This window comes from Monodelphis domestica, chromosome 2 (genome assembly GCF_027887165.1).
Source record: "Monodelphis domestica isolate mMonDom1 chromosome 2, mMonDom1.pri, whole genome shotgun sequence".
NCBI lineage: Eukaryota > Metazoa > Chordata > Mammalia > Didelphimorphia > Didelphidae > Monodelphis > Monodelphis domestica.
The window spans coordinates 78835040-78853236 of record NC_077228.1 but is presented as its reverse complement, the minus strand read 5'-3'; the positions used below and the strand labels follow the sequence as shown (position 1 = coordinate 78853236).

At 37.3% G+C, this 18197-nt stretch overlaps 1 protein-coding gene across 1 annotated transcript in view; it reads right to left on the bottom strand.

Moving 5' to 3' along the window:
• Positions 1-18197, bottom strand: part of CACNA1E (calcium voltage-gated channel subunit alpha1 E) — a 667319-nt gene that overhangs the window by 56073 nt on the left and 593049 nt on the right. The window contains exons 28-34 of the mRNA XM_056815619.1: positions 17158-17169; positions 13833-13929; positions 9775-9935; positions 8304-8441; positions 7000-7201; positions 5527-5691; positions 4833-4943 (exon numbers count right to left, since the gene is read on the bottom strand). Of these exons, the coding sequence (XP_056671597.1) occupies positions 4833-4943; positions 5527-5691; positions 7000-7201; positions 8304-8441; positions 9775-9935; positions 13833-13929; positions 17158-17169 (886 nt within the window). The remainder of the gene's footprint in view (positions 1-4832; positions 4944-5526; positions 5692-6999; positions 7202-8303; positions 8442-9774; positions 9936-13832; positions 13930-17157; positions 17170-18197) is intronic.

Genomic DNA, 18197 nt, shown 5'->3' with positions numbered 1-18197 from the left:
GATATTCTTTTTCAGTCCCATCTACCAATCATACAAAAGTTTTGGTTAAAATTCAAGTAGTGAATTTCTATTTTTCCTTATGTCAAACACTTGTTATTACAAACTAATCAGAAAATATTGCATTTCTACTTTGACAACAAAACTCAATTGGAAGATTTAAAAATAGATTAGAAAATTCTGTTTCCAAGTTTTTAAAGTATGCATAGAAAAGTTTTTATGAGGAACACAAGTATGGGCAACATAATTACATCTGTTTTGAAAATGCTCTCTCCACTAAAAAAAGTTTCCCTTAAAAAGCAGTTATCTTTTTTTTTTACTTATAATGAAAAAATAGGCAAATGTATAAAATGATATACTTAGTTTGCTTACACTGATTGATTATACACTAGAATGAATATTTGACTTAAAAATTCCTGTGTATGTTCTAGATGATAGGGCAAGCTTAAATATAATTATTATTTGATAATACAAATTATTCAGTTAGTTTGATCCATGTAATTACTCAAGTAGTAGGTGAATTTCAATGCTGAAAAAAAACATGCCCTACTATCAAAAAATGAAAGCTGTTGAGTGAGGTTTTTATTCACTAGATTCAAACTACTGTCTTTCATTTCTCTTCCAATTTCCAGTCAAACTACATTTTTCCTCCTTTTTTTGATAACGAGAATTTATTTTCCCTTCTCAAGCCACTCAGTTAAAAAGAGGAAAAGCAAAAGCCTTAGAAGATATATGAATAGTTGAACAAAACAAATTCCCAAAAATGTATGTCTCACTCTGTAACTTGCTATCTACCTGGTATGCTTCTATTTTCTTTTCTCTTGCTCACTTTCTAACCCATTGTAATTTGGTTTCTGCCATCATTACTAAACTGAAACAGCTTTCTCAGTGCTTAGCACAGAGTAAGTACCTAATAAATATTTCTGTCTTGCCAAGCACTTCTTAAATAATCAAATCTTTCCAGGGTTTATTCTTTTTTACTTTTCTGCGGCATTTGACACCTTCCATCACATTTCCTCACCTTTCTGGATGTTTATAACACTATTCTTTCTCTTGATTCCCCTTCTCTTCATCGGGCAATTCTTCTTCTCCTTTGCTGGATTCATGTCACAATCACTAATTGTCATTGTCTTCAGCCATTTTATCTTTCCTCTTCCTATTTTTTTAATTTAGTGACCTCATCAGGGTCCATGGATTTAATTATCACCATTCTGCAAATGACTCCCAGATTTATATACCTAACCTTAGACTCTCTCCTGAGGTTCACTGGCACATCTCCTAATCCCTACTATTTTGAGTTGGATGTCCTGTATCTATCTGAAACTCATCACATGGTGAGAAATTTCCCCAATGGAACCTGCACAGCTGCTAAGGGTACCCACATGGCAGTTATAGCTACCTCCAAGTTCAAACTTGGTGGAAAAGGTGGGAAGTTGGGAACAGTTTGGTAGCAGGAAATGAAGGAGGAATGGAGTGCTACATGGTGAAGTTGTGTTTGATAACACTCCTTATGATTGGCTATCATGCCAAAGGTGGGATTTATCCCATGGGAGGCTGCTTGGCAGTGCTGGTTCTGGAGGTTGAAGATTTGGTTTAGAATTCTGTCTCTGACACTTACACACAGTTATCTCTCCTCTGCAATCATTCTTCCCCACAGGTGCCAAAATGATTTTCCTACAGCACAAATATGACCTTTATCACTCACTTCCTTACATAATAATCTCTAATGACTCCCTGTTGACTCTAAGATCTTATATTAGCTCCTACATTTTCAGTCTTATTATACAATCCTCTCCTTCCCACCCTTGGCCACATTCAATAAAACTCATTTTCTTGGGTGGAGCCAAGAAGGTGGCATAATCCTCAGCAGCTCTGTGCCACCATGAGAATCCTCCCCAACCAAAACTAAAATATCACCACAAAATGAATACAGGAGTGAAATAACCAGCAAGGAGACAGAATGAAACAACTTTTAAGAAAAGAAAAATCCAAAAGGTAGGCAATGAACATCTGGGGCAATGGAGTGAGAGGAGAGCAGAGCCAGCAAGAAGCTGTAACAAAGAGGGAAGAGCAAACTCATTTTCTTGGTGCTCCTTACAATGATGTTCTAGCTTCCATCTTTTGTGTCTTTGATTGACTATCCATCATGACTGGAACACATGCCCATTTTACCTCTGTCTCTAAAAGCCCTTCATTTCCTTCAAAATTCTTCTCAGGATACATCTTGGATATGAAACCTTTCTTGATGACTCTAGCCCAGTCTGATTCCCAGAAGCTTGCATTCTCTCTATTTTTCATATGCTTATTTATGTACATGTTTTCACTATGATAGAAATGAGAGGGTTGAAGTGCCCCTTGTCTCTGTGTTCTTAGAACCTAGGACTATTTAGAACAAGGATTGACACAGATTAAACACATAATTAAGGCTTATCAATTGGCCAGGAAGTCTCAAATAGTAGGAAGACTTCAGCTGAGACCTGAATAGAGCTGTAGACTCCAGAAGGCAGAGGTGATGAGGGAAAGCATTTCAGGAATAGGAGGTGGCCTGTAGGAAGGCAAAGGAGGTGGGAAATGGAATATCATGCTTATGGCTGGTACATAATGAGTAAGAGGGAATGATGTGAAATCACTCGGGAAAGATAGGTTGAAGTCATGCAATAAAACATTTTAATTACAAAATTGGATCGTTTATATTTTATTCTAGAATTAATAGGGAACAACTGGAGTTTTAAGTTCTGGGACATTTTGTCTAACCTTCATCTTGGGCCTAAATGTTCCCATTTGGGATAGAGACGAGCACAGGAGCATAGATTTATTGTTGAAAGAGAAGTCATCCAGTCTAAATTGCTCATTTTACAGATGAGTAAATTGAGGCTTGGGCTAGAGTTGGCTCAAAGTCAAACAGGAGGTAAGTAACAGACCTGGGATGTGAATTAAGGTTCTCTGATGACAAACCCACAGAATCTTTTTATTGTACCTCACTAATCAGGAAAGAGTTTAATAACTATGCTAATAATTAGCTATGTGGCCTTGGGCAAATTATTTCACTGCTTGGGGCCTCTGTTTGCTCATTTGTAAAATGAGGGAGCTGAACTCCTAGAAATGACTGCTAAGGTTCCAGTTTATGAAGTTTATAAATATGGAAATGCTTCCAGATCTGGAATAAGAGACTTAGGGGATGGAGGCAACGATAGAGAGAAAAGGCAGGTTGGGGGGAGATCAAGGTCTAGAAGTATAGATTCAACATAATTCAGTAAGTAATTAAGGGCTAAAACTACAGATAATGTCATTACCATGTGTGTAATTATGATGAATTAGAAAACCTTCCTCATTGTGGTTCTGGGTTCTCTATCTCTTTCAGCTCAGCAGGGTTAATCTGAACTGTAAACATATCTTTGTTTTTGGCTTCTCCTGATCCCCTTTTTTATTTTCCTGGTTTCAAAACATTCACAGCATTATAAGGGAGTCCAATGAACAACATTACAACCAGCTGCGTGGGCAACACTCAATTCCCCACCCTAAATTATCAAATTAATGATTTTTAAACAAAGAACCATTTAGGAAACCCAAGGAAATCATGACAATCATTCTTCAAAACAATCACCAAAACACGGTCTGGAGCCAAGTTGGAGGTACTACCAGCCAAACACATATTCAGATAATGAATAAGACATACACACATGTAATTTGAAATTGTCGTTCACACCCCCCAAATAAGAGAGAAACAGCTGCCAAATGGGCTTATCTGCATCCTAATGATCTCTCTCCAATGTGCTGGTCTTGCTGTATGGTGCTTACAGGACACTGAAGCTAAAGCCTAAGCCTTCCTATAGCTTTGAAGAACAAGAGTTACAGAACTGCGTTTTTAAAAATTAAAATTAATAGTAGAAAAAGATGGAAAAGTAGAGTTGGTACGAAAAACATTTCACTTTCCTAACTTCCACCCTCTCCTACCCATGAGAAGCACTGTACATAACTCAAGGGGAAAGAGGAGACTTCCATCCTGGTGTCTTTGGTGACCAAGTTAAAATATTGATGGCCCTTGACTGCCTTATATATGAAACAAGAAGGCTAAATTAGAACTTTAGAAAACTTTAGAAAAAGAACTTTAATGTTCTTTTCAGCTCTGAAATATCATTATTATTTATCTTTTAAAGATGATCAGATGTGAAGTTCTTAAATAATAGCACAGTATTTTCTTCCAAGATTTTTAAAAATTTGGTTGAAAAGAATCTGCCAAAAATTTTACAATTTGAAAATGGAATTATAGATCTAATGCATAGATAAGAGGTCTAAATTCTGTTCATTTAATTCCCATTTCTCTCTGTCTCCTCCTTATAAGTCAATGGTTAAGAGAAAAGCAATGGGGACAGTTAAGTAGCTCAGTGAATAGAGAGCCAGATATAGAGATGGGAGGTCCTGGGTTCAAATATGGCTTCAGACACTTCCTAGCTATGTGACTTTGGGCAAGTCATTTAATTCCAACTGCCTAACCCTTACTGCTCTTCTGGCTTAGAATCAATACTTAATATTGGTTCTAAAGCAGAAGGTAAGAGAGATTTAAAAAAAGAGAGAAAAGCAGTGAAAATGATCAGTATGTACTGAAAATATGGCTGGTTGGAGAAGAGACTGAGGACTAGACTTTTTATGTCCTTACTATCTTAAGCCTTAATACTAACTAATGCATTTCAGTGCATTAAACAAGTCTATATTAAGGGATGCACAATTATAACTCTTTCTGAAATAGCACTAATACCAAAATCAAATGTCAGTGATCTCCCCAAGAAAACTTAAAAGCTAGACCTAATCTGGGACACAAAATCCTTAAGACATACCAAGAAGCCAAAAGCGATGATCTTCAAGATGCATTCCAGGGAGAACACAATGGTGAATGCAATGTTCAGATACTTTAGTGCCAGTTCGTAGGTACAGGGAGCAGAATAATACTGTAAGAAGTGAGAGAGGCAGGAAGGAGAAACAAGGGCAAGTGAGAATCAGGGCAATGTGGAGAGAATAATACCTATCAGTCAAGTCTGACTATGTCCCATCTCCAAGGTGGACACCTTTTAGCTTCTGTTGAAGAATAGGACAAAAGTTCCTCGACTAGGATACTCCATCTCCCCACACTGGGCATTTTTATCAAGTGTTTCCCATGCCTGGAATTCTCTACCACCACCTCTCCACCTTAAAGCTTCCTTAATTTCTTTCCAGTCTCAACTAAAATCCCATCTTCTAACAGAAGTCTCTTTTCCATCCCCCTTCAAGTTAGTCCCTTCCCAACAGTCTTGAGAAGCTTGTGTCCATTATTATACTGCCATCTATTTTCTTGAAGTTTGACTTAATGGATTCTAAAAGACCATTGGGTTGGGCATAAGAGGCATCCTATGGTAAGAAACTAATTAGAGGACAGTAACTTTGCACTAAGGAAGCACATTTTCCCAGTGTTTTAGATGATAAAAAATAATTTAAAGTGACTATGAAATCTGAGTCCTAGAGCTTCATTTCCTTTAGGTTCTATGGTCCTCTTACCTTCATCATGAGCACCACGGTGTTCAAGGCAATCATGGCCATGATGGTGTATTCGAAGGATGGGGATACCACAAAGTGCCAGACACGGTACTGAAAGGTATGACGGTTCTGGGGCATGTAGCGGGTCAGCGGTTTGGCACTGATGGCAAAGTCAATGCATGCCCTCTGGAGGAAAGCCAAGTCTATTAGTATGAACTTAAATTCCCTAAACTAGACTCTTAGATTTATTTTCATGATGTTAGAGTTGAGAACAATTTTAATAGTCAAGTATCTCTTCCAAATCATGGGGGTTAGGGGTACGGTATCCCTGCGATCTGGAAGAAAAAACTTTGGCCCTCCTGCATATAGATTTCTCTATAATCTATCTATCTATCTATCTATCTATCTATCTATCTATCTATCTATCTATCTATCTATCTAATTATCCTGTATTCTTCTTTGATCTTCACAATAATTCTGGGAGGAGAAGTCTGAATTTTTTCTTTTTCTTTTATGGGGTATTTACAGTACCTTATATGCATTTATGGATTACTAAACTTTTAAAGATAATTCTACATTTCCAGCCCTGGTGTGTTATCTGCTGACTTTCATGTTCTTTTCCAAAAACTTTAACTTTTTACTTATTGTAATTTTAATAAAAGAAATTGTATATAGTTACATCATAAAAAGATAAAACATGCTGAAATTATATAATACTATATGCATATTTTACACATTTCTGAGTTTCTAAACTTTTTCTGTACTGTCTGCTAGCCTGAATGTGTCATCTGCAAAAGCAAAAAAATTCCATTTAAGTTCTTTAGCCAAACTGCAATAATGTGAAATCATGATGGGGAAAGTTGAGATGTAGAAGGGATAGCTGCATTTGTGGAAAAAAGGAAAATCACTGGGAGCAATTTGACAGAACTGTAAGAAAGATGTCTGAATATGAAGGCATCTTACCTCTCTGTATAAAACTTGGTAAAGTACTTTCATATCACACATATGAAGTGCTTAGGTATTGAATAATTCATGAAACTAACATGGGTAAGCTATGCGACCCTGAGAAAGTAACATCTATGAACCTCAGTTTCCTCATCTGTAACATGGAGACTATAATACTACTTACCTTCCAGGATCATTGTAAGAATCAAAGATTAGATAGATAGATAGATAGATACATAGAAAAATATAGACATACTGATGTATATATGTATGTATATGTCTGTATAAAGTACCTTACCTTACATCATTGCATAATATCAAGTATTAACAGCAGTAGTATAATTATTTCCTGAACAATCCACACTATCTTTAAGCCTTTTAAACTCTTACAAAATGTGCACCATATCTACTGTTCCTACAATTACTACTATTATTATCTTCTGAATGCAATCTATCATGGGACCATGGACAGATGATTCAGCTTTTTGCCTCAACAATTTTGATTAGCAAATTCCTCCCAAGGTTTCCTCACCACCTGGCTTATGTTACCTCATTTTTTTCCAGGCTGCACTCCTCCATCATCTTGTCCCCTTGCTCCTGGAAGGTAATGATGATGAGGGCAACAAAGATGTTGACAAAGAAGAAGGGGAAGACTACGAAATATACCACGTAAAAAATGGACATTTCCATGCGGTTGCTACGGCTTGGGCCCCGGTCTTCCTCAGTCACATCCACAGAATGCTGTAAAACTCTAGGAGACACAGGGAATAGCAAGGAAAAGAATAAAAATAAAAATAAATGTTCTTTTAAGGCTTACAAAATGCTTTCCTCAGTAATCACCCTTTGCAAGTATTATTGGCCCCTTCTGTTAAATAAAGAAACTGAGGCATATAGAAAGATCCTATGGCTAGTAAATGGTGGAGTTAAGATCTGAAACCAAGTCTTCTGATTTCAGATGCACCACTTTTTTCCATTGGTTCCATGCTGCCCAGTCCAAATCACAGGTTGAATGATAGAAGTTTTGGCATGGAATTGGGTTCTATGATCCAAGAACATATCTCCTCTTCTCTGCTTTACTTCTTTAAATTTATGCATATTCCATCAGTTTCTGATGCCCATAAACAGGCTGGATCAATATAAATGGCAAATTGTTCTTAGCACCTTTTCCATCAATTCTAGAGCAAAAGTACAATGCTATTTTTTTTTAGCTCCATAGTTTAGGTATGTAAATAGAGTTGTCAAGATATTGGTGATTTCTTTGTAAATGAGCAGGATTTGTTGTCACCTGATTAACAAGAGTAGTTTGAGGGATGTCTACATGGTCAGTTATAGGTGTTGTTAACTGGAAATAAGGAAATAGGCATTACTCATAAAAATCAATGAGAGAGTAGGTTTCTCTGACTTCAATTTTTTTTTTTGTCCCTGTAATGTTGCTCTTATTTCCAGCCTTCAAGTCACCTTGGTCCATAGTTCTGATGCTATCAGGCAGAACCCCAGTCCAGAGTGGAGCTGTTTTGAGAAACTCAGTGGTCCTTATCCTTCTAAAAAGTGTCTATATATGTGTGTGTGAGAATATTCAAAAGTTCTTTGTTCTTTAAGTGCCTCTCAAACCCTACATTAATTGCCCACAGAATCCTTTCTCAAATACCTTTCTTAATTTATCATCCTCCTCTCAATTTTTGCCTGAAGGGATTAAGTGCTAACACTTTTCTGTCTACCTTGCTCAATAAGGACCACTTATTTTCACTTGAATAATGGCAGAGTCAATTTTGTTCAACTTGAATCATCTTTTCAAATCAACCACGTACTCTCACTCTGGGTTCATTAAGAGAGAGGCAAGTTCCATTACTTACTGTGGCCAGCCCTCCCCTGTGGACACAGTGAAAAGGGTCAACAGAGCCCAAATGATGTTGTCATAGTGGAACTCATGGCGTTTCCATTCCCGGCCCTTTACCTCCATCTTGTTTTTCTCATGATCTACATAGTTGCCTCTGCAAAATAGAGAAAAAGCAAAAGCAGGACCTCTTCATCATAGTTTACAATGTAGAGAGGAAAAATCTATAGTTTTTCTGGGCAAAGACATGCTGATGCTGGTGTGGGGAAGAGGGTGAGAAGAAACATAAATAGGCAATTTATAGAAAGACTTTCCTTTCTTGACATATTTCCACCCGTTTTCCCCCATAGCTATAGAAATAAGGGTAGATGGAAAAGTGGAAAAAAATCAGATGTATTATGGGAATTTGAGAGAGAAATAGGACAAAGGGTGAACCCAAGTACTCAAATGCATTTAGCTAGTTTGCAAAAGGTCTGGTGGAGAGGAGGATGAAACAATGGTTCTCTACCCTCATTTCCTTCTCTTGGAATCTCAACTTCCATTTTAGGCAAGGCTCAACTCAAGTGCCACCTTCTCCTTGAAGCATTTCTTTGTCTACTCAATTATTAATACTTTCTTCCAAATTAGTTTGTAATTACTCTGGGAATATTTTGTATTTAATTATCTGCATATAGAAAATTTTCTCCTAGTAGGAAGTAAGGTATTTATTTTTGATCTTTGTACAGCCAGAAGCTGGCACAATGCCTGCCACATGAAGGAGGTACTTAATAAATACTTAATGAATTAAATTCAATTGAAGTGAGCTAGTGACCAACCTTAAGTGTGAAAATAATTGATGCATTTCTGTCATCCTGACAAAAAAAAAAATGGACTACGTCCCTACTTATTTCCAAATAATCCAAAGTAGACTACTTTAGATAGCCTGATCTTATGTATTGATAGAAGTGACTTCTGAATGATAAGTTAGGATGATCATCCTAAGTTAAGACTATTCTATTGTTTGAATCATTAAGTGAGAATTTCTAAGCCTAACAAGAGGAGGGGAGAAAGAGAATGCAACCATGGACCTTGATTTGAGCTACTTATTTAGCTTGAAGAAGAAACAATCCTCTGTACACACACACCCCAGGACTTTTCCAGTGGGGAAAAATGGACTTTTATGCTGAATGCAATATCCACGGGTTTTTTAAATTATTGCTTTTTCTAAAAAAAAAAAAGAGCTTCCTTTTTTTTTTTTGGACTCTCATCTACCTGTACCTGAGCAATACAAAAAGAATTCGACTCATGTTTAGCTAGATAACTCTGCATAGTTGGGTTAATTTGAATCCTGTTGGGTGGGAATTATACATGTAGGTGACTATTGGAATTAAAGTTGCAGGTAATAACTAAATAACTAATCCCTTCAGGCATTGATTCCATCATCCCAGGACTCAAGTGGACATATTTTCTCAGTTTGAAGGTAGGCTTTCATACCCATCTAAAGCACTTACATGCATTCCTTTTCTGTATCTTTGGAGCTGTCTGTGCAATAAAAGAATTTCCCCTTAAAGAGTTGGACTGCAATGACAGCAAAGATGAACATGAAGAGCTTGTAGACAATGAGTATGTTGAATACATTCTTCAGGGAGGTCACTACACAGTCAAAGACAGCCTATGGAGAAGAACAAATGTCAGCTGGTAGATTTGAGAGGCACAGGACAATTCAGATTTGCACCAAAACCTGACTTTTTTTTTTCACATAACCACCAATAGCTATGGAAGGAGCTAATGTGCATTGTAAAGCCATTGGGATTTCATTTCCAGTTTTTAGTCTTCCAAAATCAACCCGAAGATTTGACTGGAGCCAAGGAAAAATAAACCCCTCATCACATAACTACAACTCAGAGTGACCCTTTGAGGAGAACTCCTTTTCCTAATCAAAAGGCACCAGAGGGGACAAAAGAAACCTTTGCTGGGCAGAAATGAAAAGACCACTTGTCAGGAAAAAGAGAAATATTCTCTTCCATGTGGAAAGTAGAGCAAAGCAATAAGATTAAAAGATATATAAGAGAGCCAAGAAGTTCAAAACTATTCCATCCATGCATGTTCCTTTGTGAAGGACTCCACAAAGCTGTCTTTTTTGGAGAATTCTATTTTGCTAAGAAGCACAGAAATCCAATTGTAGAATGCTGGAATTGAAAAAACCTCAGAAACCATGTAGGCCAATTCCTCTCATTTTTACAGATGGCAAAAATGAGGTCCAGAGTTGTGAAATGAACCTATAGCAAATATATCATTTTCAAGTTGAAAGATTGTTTTCTTCTGGTAGACTATTACTATAATCAGTTGTTTTCCTTCTTTCTCTCTTACCAACATCTATCTCCTGCTTCCTTCTCTGCTATCTACAAACATGTCCCGGTCTTGCCTCTCCTCAATAATAATAGTATTTTAAAGTTTATAAAGTGCTTTACATACTAAATTAATTCATTTTATACTCACAATGACCCTTTGAGGAAGGTGTTATTATTATTCCCACTTTATAGATGAGAAAATAGAGGCTAGGAGAGGTTAAGTGACTTAACCTAGAATTAACTAGCTAGTTTGAATACAAGGAAGGATTTGAACTTTGGTCTTCCTGACTCCAAATCCTTTCTATTCCTTGTAGCTACACTCCCTCCCCACAAATAACCTTGTATTAACTGTAAATATATTTTGTTTATACTTGTAAGTCTACATTTTTTTCATGAACTGTACTGTCCTATTTTTGTCTTTGATGTGCTTAAGAGAGACACATAATGAGTGTTTGACAAATTTTGCAATTGGTAAACCTTTTAGAGATTTCATATATAAACTGTACCTTCAAGTCACTTATGAACCCCTTTCATTAGCCCAGAAAGGGGAGTGAGGAAGAGCTCCCATTGATCTGCTGGACAGAGACAGGGCATGCAAAAAATGTCCTCAGGCTTGGTGAAGAGAGGGAAAGGAACAGCCCCCTCTGGCACACCAGGGCATGCATGCCACGTCTTTGCCAACATGGCTCTCCTTCAACCCTTTAAGCATGTAGGTGGAGAAACTCTGGCCCAAACCTCTATTGTGAACACTCATTGAATAACAAATGTTAGAGGTAAAAGATCATTTAGAGAAATTATAGTTCAATCTTTTCATTTTACAAATGAAGAAACTGAGGCCAGGAGAGACTTGTCCAGGGTCACAAAGATAATAGTGATATTCTTAGATTTGAACACTGAAAATGGTTTCTTTTTTAGCTTTTTGCCCGAGAGAGTAATAGCTGATCATCAATACTTCTTAGTTAAATATTATTTAGTATTAAAGTCATACTTTTCCTTAAATTGCTCAAAGCACATCATTCACAGTGTGTCAAAGATTCTTGAAATCCATTGGAGACCTGATTTCCCTTTTGTGTTCTCTGTACTGTGGTCAGAGCTAAAAATTACCCCCAGTGGATATCAATGGGCAGTCATGCTCTTAACTTCATTTGGGAAAGATAAAATAAACAGATTATGCAAACAAAAGCTTTTACTTCTCTCAAATGGTGAATTGGGGAGATTGGAACTAGAAACTTTCCCTCCAGAGACTCCTGTTTGAGTGCTCTTTCCATAAATTATGAACTATTACGTGGGAATTCATTGCATTTTAGGCCAATTTTAGGGATTTTTTTCTAGGTTTTTAGGTTTAGAGCACTGGTGAGTCTAACCCTGCGGTGACTTATATATCCTGTGGAGTTGTTTCTCCAGTGCTCTAGGTGAAGCATTGCTAGATTAATTAGCTCAACACTGTGGGGAATGGGAGTGACACTTGTAGACTCATACAATCATTAAAGCCACCTACATTATACTATAAGATCATACCAGAGAGAGAGGATATGACTCAATCTGGTTTGATGGTTTAGACCCCAGACCAAGATAAAAGGTGGCCTTCCTAAGTCACCTACACTACTCCTTCCTCATTCCTCTCAGAAGAGAATCTCTTCTTATTTCATTGAAAAAAAAAGACAATTTTTGTAAGCTCTCTCTTTTCTGTTTTCATACTTCAAATTCACTCAACTTGTCCTCCTTTCTTTCCTTCTTCAGAGGATAAAGTGGCCCTTTTTGCCAGTGTCATCCCTTCTACTTGCAGCTTATATCCTATGACTTCCTGTCTCCCCTAGGAACTTTCCTCCTTTATTATTCCCTCCTTCCTAAATTTCAAATTCTCTTTATCTTGCTTCTCCATTTGCAACTTTCCTATTGGTTACTAAGATGCCCAGATCTTCTGCATCCTTAACTTTCCTTTGACCTTACCCATCCATTATCATGTCTTTCTTTCACAGACAACCTCATATATATTCATCATATTTATTTTCTCACCTCCCATTTATTCCTTAATCCCTTGCTATCTGACTTCTCTTCCCACCTTTCACTTCCCAATCTTTCCTCTCGGTCAAGTCCCAAATGATCTCTTAATTGTCAAATTAAGTCATCTTTTCTCAGGTGGGTGAAGTTGGGAAAAAAGCCAACCTTCTTTTCACCATGTGACCTCTTGCCCAGAGTGCCAACAACTCTCTTCAATATCTCCCTTTTCTTCCACAGTTCAATTCTCTCTGCCCCATGTTTCCTCTAACTTCTTACACCTAGAATTTCAGAGTCTCGTCTCCTCCAATTCTGAGATATCTTCTCTCTCTTATCAAAAGTACTTAGGGCATGAATCAGTCTCACATACTGGCTTTGCTTGCTTTTAAGAGTAATACAGGTCCTGTTTATACTCAGTTCCTCAAACTATATGCAATTTATTGTCCTTTTTTAACTTAGATATTCTCCACCCCCTGTTATATTGAGTTTAGAAGAAGAAGGGTTTCTGCGAATTTGATGGTTAGGGTTTATCCCTTCCACTGAGGACACTGCTTCTCACTCCCAGGAAGTGAGATATAGACTCAATTTCCACTTGCTTTCTGGGTACCTACATTTAGTCGAAAACATAGGGCTAGAATTTTGTTACTCTGATGATGCCTTCACCTTCACAAATACTGATAGCATCTCCCTAAGCATGATAGGAGTCAGCAAGAGCATCAGAAACTTGACAAGTTTGACCTGGTTGGTCACTCAGCCTTGAAAAGATTCAGATAAAGCCCCACCTGAGGTTGTTGCAAGAAAAAGAAGAAATATCCTAGCTTATTGAGGCCAATGGATATCTTTCTTCTGGTAGGAAAATGTCCAAACAAAGCCCAGGCATTTCCCACTCCCTATTTTGAGGGTCCAGTCTTTGACTTATACCAGTAGTACAGGACTCATTAGTGAAATACCCATCAGATTTAATCACTCGTCACCTACCTAAGTAAGACAAATGATCTCACAGGATAAAAAAGTGTTGTCTCAAACTATAATCAGGAGGCAAAAGACCTCTTTCTAGATTTCTCAGACTGTGTTCCGTTAGCTTGGGTAGAGTAGAAAGATCTAGGGTGCCACATGAGAAAAGGGAGCTACCCAGTAAAATAGACACCAAAACAGGTCAGTGGCTCAGGAAATAAGGTGGTGATAGGGAACATGGAGATGGGAAACATGGGAAATTATACCTTAAGCTTGGGTAAGCGCTTGATGGTTTTCAGTGGCCTCAGAACTCGGAGCACACGCAGAGACTTAATAGTTTTAATATCCCGGCCTTTGTTGGTTCTGTGGCAAAAGCATCCAAAGCATATCATTAGTATGTAAAGGAACAGACACTAAAAATTACTTTATCCACGGACACACTGGAGTAAGGAGGAAAAGAAGAGAGATCCAGAGATGTAGGGAAAGCACAGAATCCAACGTCACATCCCTTCAAGGGACTTAGCCCTGGGCACTCTTCAACTAAAGGTTTGTCACCTCTGTAGAGCTCATTAGGGTGGGAAAGAATGAGGTGAGCAGGGGACAACAAGAGATATGACACTCTCGCTGCACTAGGCCATCTGTTCCAGAGTCAGCACCTCACGCAGACTTCCCAGCAGGTCCTTGGATCATGCCACCAATTAAATCTGTGTAGCTAAGTTTTCATGCAGAGACAGCTCTCAGTTCAGACACTGTTCTTACCAGTCTCACAGATCCAAATAGTTAAATTTGCACAGAGTCCTATTCACCTTTATCTTTATTCTACAACTAATACCCTTGCATATCCAACTCTAGGGAAATGATTTTGCTTCTACTGGAGGAAATAGAGTACCATTTCTTTTAATAAGCATAAAACTAATAAAGCAAACTGCATTTCTTTCCATTAGTTTTCCACAAAGGAAAAGCAAGCAGGATATTATCTTCAAACCACTATACACAAAGCAAGATATTTTTTAAAAAAGTAAAGCTCCATAGAAATTGGAATCTATTCTATGTTATCCATTTTCATCAGGTTGGGTCAAAAAGAAATTACAATAGGAGGCAGCTGGGTAGCTCAGTGGATTGAGAGCCAAGCCTAGAGATGGGAAGTCCTGGATTAAAATCTGGCCTCAGACACTTCCCAGCTCTGTGACCCTGGGCAAGTTATTTGATACCCATTGCCTAGCCCTTACCGTTCTTCTGCCCTGGAATAAATACCCAGTATTGATTCCAAGATGGAAGGTAAGAGTTTAAAAATAAAAGAAATTATAATCAACTACCTAGCTAGGGCCACCAAAAAAATAACAAAATATTAACTATTGTATGTAGTGCATAGTAAATAAAGTAATGAATACAATTCAAAGTTCTGCTTTCTTTGGCTACTAAAACTTAGAAGAGATCTAAAAAGGGAAGCCAGTTACAACCACTGGAAATATGACAGATCTTATTCCTCTTCCCTTTTCTATTCTTCTCCCTCCAAATAATTTAAAAAGACAAGCTTCCAGAAACTTGGTCAGGAAAATAAAATCTTTAAAATATTGCTATGAATAGTTGTACTCCTGGTTCTTTTCATGTTATTCAGTATCAGTTTATATGTCTTCCCATATTTCTCTAAATCATTCATTTCATCGTGTCATGTGGGAATTTGCTTTGCTTGACTATGCATATTCGTTACAAGGATTTTTTTCTTCTAAATCGGGGAAGGAGAAATTAAATGTTTGATTGAAAAAAGTAAAATAAAATGAAAGATTAAGAACAGAAATAAAATTCAAATACTTTCATTCAAGGTTTGAAGTGAAAGAAAGTTTGAGTAATCATGAGATGTTGATTTTAACAGGTGTTTCAACTCTAAGATTTGCTCAAGGGTTATAATCACTGTTTCATCAGATACTGCTATAGTTCCTATTTAATAAACTCCAGTGGTCTCCTATTACCTCCAGAATGAAATATAAAATTCTCTTCTTTCTAAAGTCCTTTATAACCTATACCTTTCCTGTCTTTTTAATCATTTTATAGTTTATTCCTTTTCTAAAATTCCAGTCATACTAGCCTTTTTTGCTATTTCTCATACAACATATTGTTTCAAATGTTCTTCAGTCATGGCTGACTCTTCATCATCCCATTTGGGTTGTTTTTTTTTTTTTTTGGCAGAGATCCTGGAGTGATTTGCCATTTCTTCTCTAGCTCATTTTACATATGAGGAAATTGAGGCAAACAGGATTAAGTGACTTTCCCAGGGTCATATAGTTAGTGTCTGAAGTCAGATATGAATTCAGGAAGATGACCTTCCTGACTCTGAGCCCAGCACTCATTGTGCCACCTGGATGCCTTCATACAGGGCATTATATCTCCCAAATCCCCATGTCTGGAATTCTCTACCTCCTTGCTTTCATCTCCCGAGTTCTTTCAGGACTCCGCTTAAACTTATTTTTGTTTTTCAAAAAAGCTTTTTCTATTACCCCAACCTCACTTACCACTGGTGCCTTCTCATCAGAATTACCACCCATTTACATTGTATATATCTTGTTTCATTGCATTTCTCCTCCCCCAACAGAGTGTGAGCTTCTTGAGGGAAGAGACTCTGTTTTTGCTTTTCTTCATATTCCTACTTGGTACGATTCTTGGTATATGGTATGTGCTTAATAAATGCCTATTGATTGCTAGCACAGAAAATAAGATTATGCAGAGCCCACTTGACATTTATAATTTGTATCCCAGGTCCTCAATATATTTCCAAAATAGCTTTCTCTTGGAAGATGTTGTTATACATATTAAAAACATACCACCACTACCAACAAAAATGGAGTCACTGGGGAGGCTCTAAGACGCTGTTCAGAAAAATGAAGATTGACTTGAATTTTAAAATTCAGATCCCCAGATGGCTGCCCAGTCTTCAGTTCTCAAACTTCTCCTCTTAGAGCCATACTAAGTTAAATCTCCAGTGCAGAGTTAATTTAGTGAAAAATAGATAGATACTCTGAAAATGGCAATATGCAATCCAATCCAATTTTTTGCTTCAGTACATTATTATTACTTAAGAGAAAAAAATTTTAAATGTCATCTCCTATAGGGATTCTTCTCTGACTCCCCTCCCATCATTAGTAATATCCCTTTCCCCTTAGACACCATTGAAGCTTTTGTTTGGTATCTCTCTAGTCCACTGAAGCTAGAGTATTTTATTTTATAGTTATTTGTACTTGTCTTCACCACCACCACCTCCATTAGACTGTGAGATCCACATAGGCTATGAGACTTTTTACATCTAAATTTTGGATATCCTTTGTTGCCTAGAATACATAGTAGGTATTTAATGAATGCTTGTTGAACCGAACTATTTATCATTTTCAACTTTCATGTAAAATAAAGATTCTGTGATTTCAATGGTAACCACAAAAATAAATAAAAGAAACGAACAAAATATTCAATTACGTCAACTCACCAACTTTTTTTCCCCACTTAAACCACTTCCAAATCTCACCCAACCTTATCTCTTCTTGCCTCCTCATTATTCCCCCATATGCCTTTACCCTAAGGAAAATCAAAGAAGATATTTACCCCAGAGCGTTCCTGTGGTGGATCCAGTTAGAAAGTAGCCCCGAAAAGAGTGGAGAGAAAAAAAGATAGGTAATTAGAGAAATCTAAGGAGAAAATAAAACAAGACAATAAGAGATAAAAATAACATGAAGCCCATGGGACCCCCCCTCCATTCTCCACAATATACCCCACCCTCACCCCCATGATCTCTGCCTCACAGCCTTGGCACTCTGGGAGTCAACACATTTTCTGAAAGGGGAAGAATTATCTCCATCTCATTTATACATTCCCAGTTCCCCAATGTAAATTTGGAAGCCATTTTGCCATTACTACTGTGCCTTTAGGTGGTTGCCTCTAGTCAGTAGTCACTATCCTAGACATTATGCGTTATTCCTTGATTAAGTGAAGGTACTTAAGACTTTACTGCAGCCTCTTTTTATAGAAGCCGTTCATCACAGCTCTCCAAGGCATAGATTTAAAACCATGCTAGATTGGGCCAGAAATGGACATGCTTAGGGAAAAATAAAAATCCCAAGCTGCTATGAGACAGGTATACCTGTGTAAGAATTTTAGAAATGCAAATGAGAAAAGAGAATTTGATTGCCTTTCTGGAAGCCTTTTCAGCGCATTTGTCATAATCATGGTAAGGCAAAGAGGGCATTTAACTAACCCAATTTTGGTACTGTTAAGTTATAACTTTTAATATAGAATTCATGAAGTCCCAGTAAGAGGATGAGACATATATATAAACACAAATATATATCCATGGCCGGATGGTTCTTATCATCTAAAAGACTTAGAACAAAGGTATCTGAGAAAGAATATACAAACAATAACGTGTTTTTTTTTTTTCTAAGAGCTTTATAAGCCAACTTTCTATTTCTCATGATGGGGAGTGGAAAGGGTGTAAAGAAGGTCATTTATGGCAATATGTGTCTGTGTGTTTTCTCTAAGGGCTATTCTCTTCTTCCCCACCATACTTTTTCAGCACAGAATGGAATGAAGATACCTAAATGAAGGGAGGTAGTCTGGGGTTTTGCCCCATGCTTAGCAATGTGGCC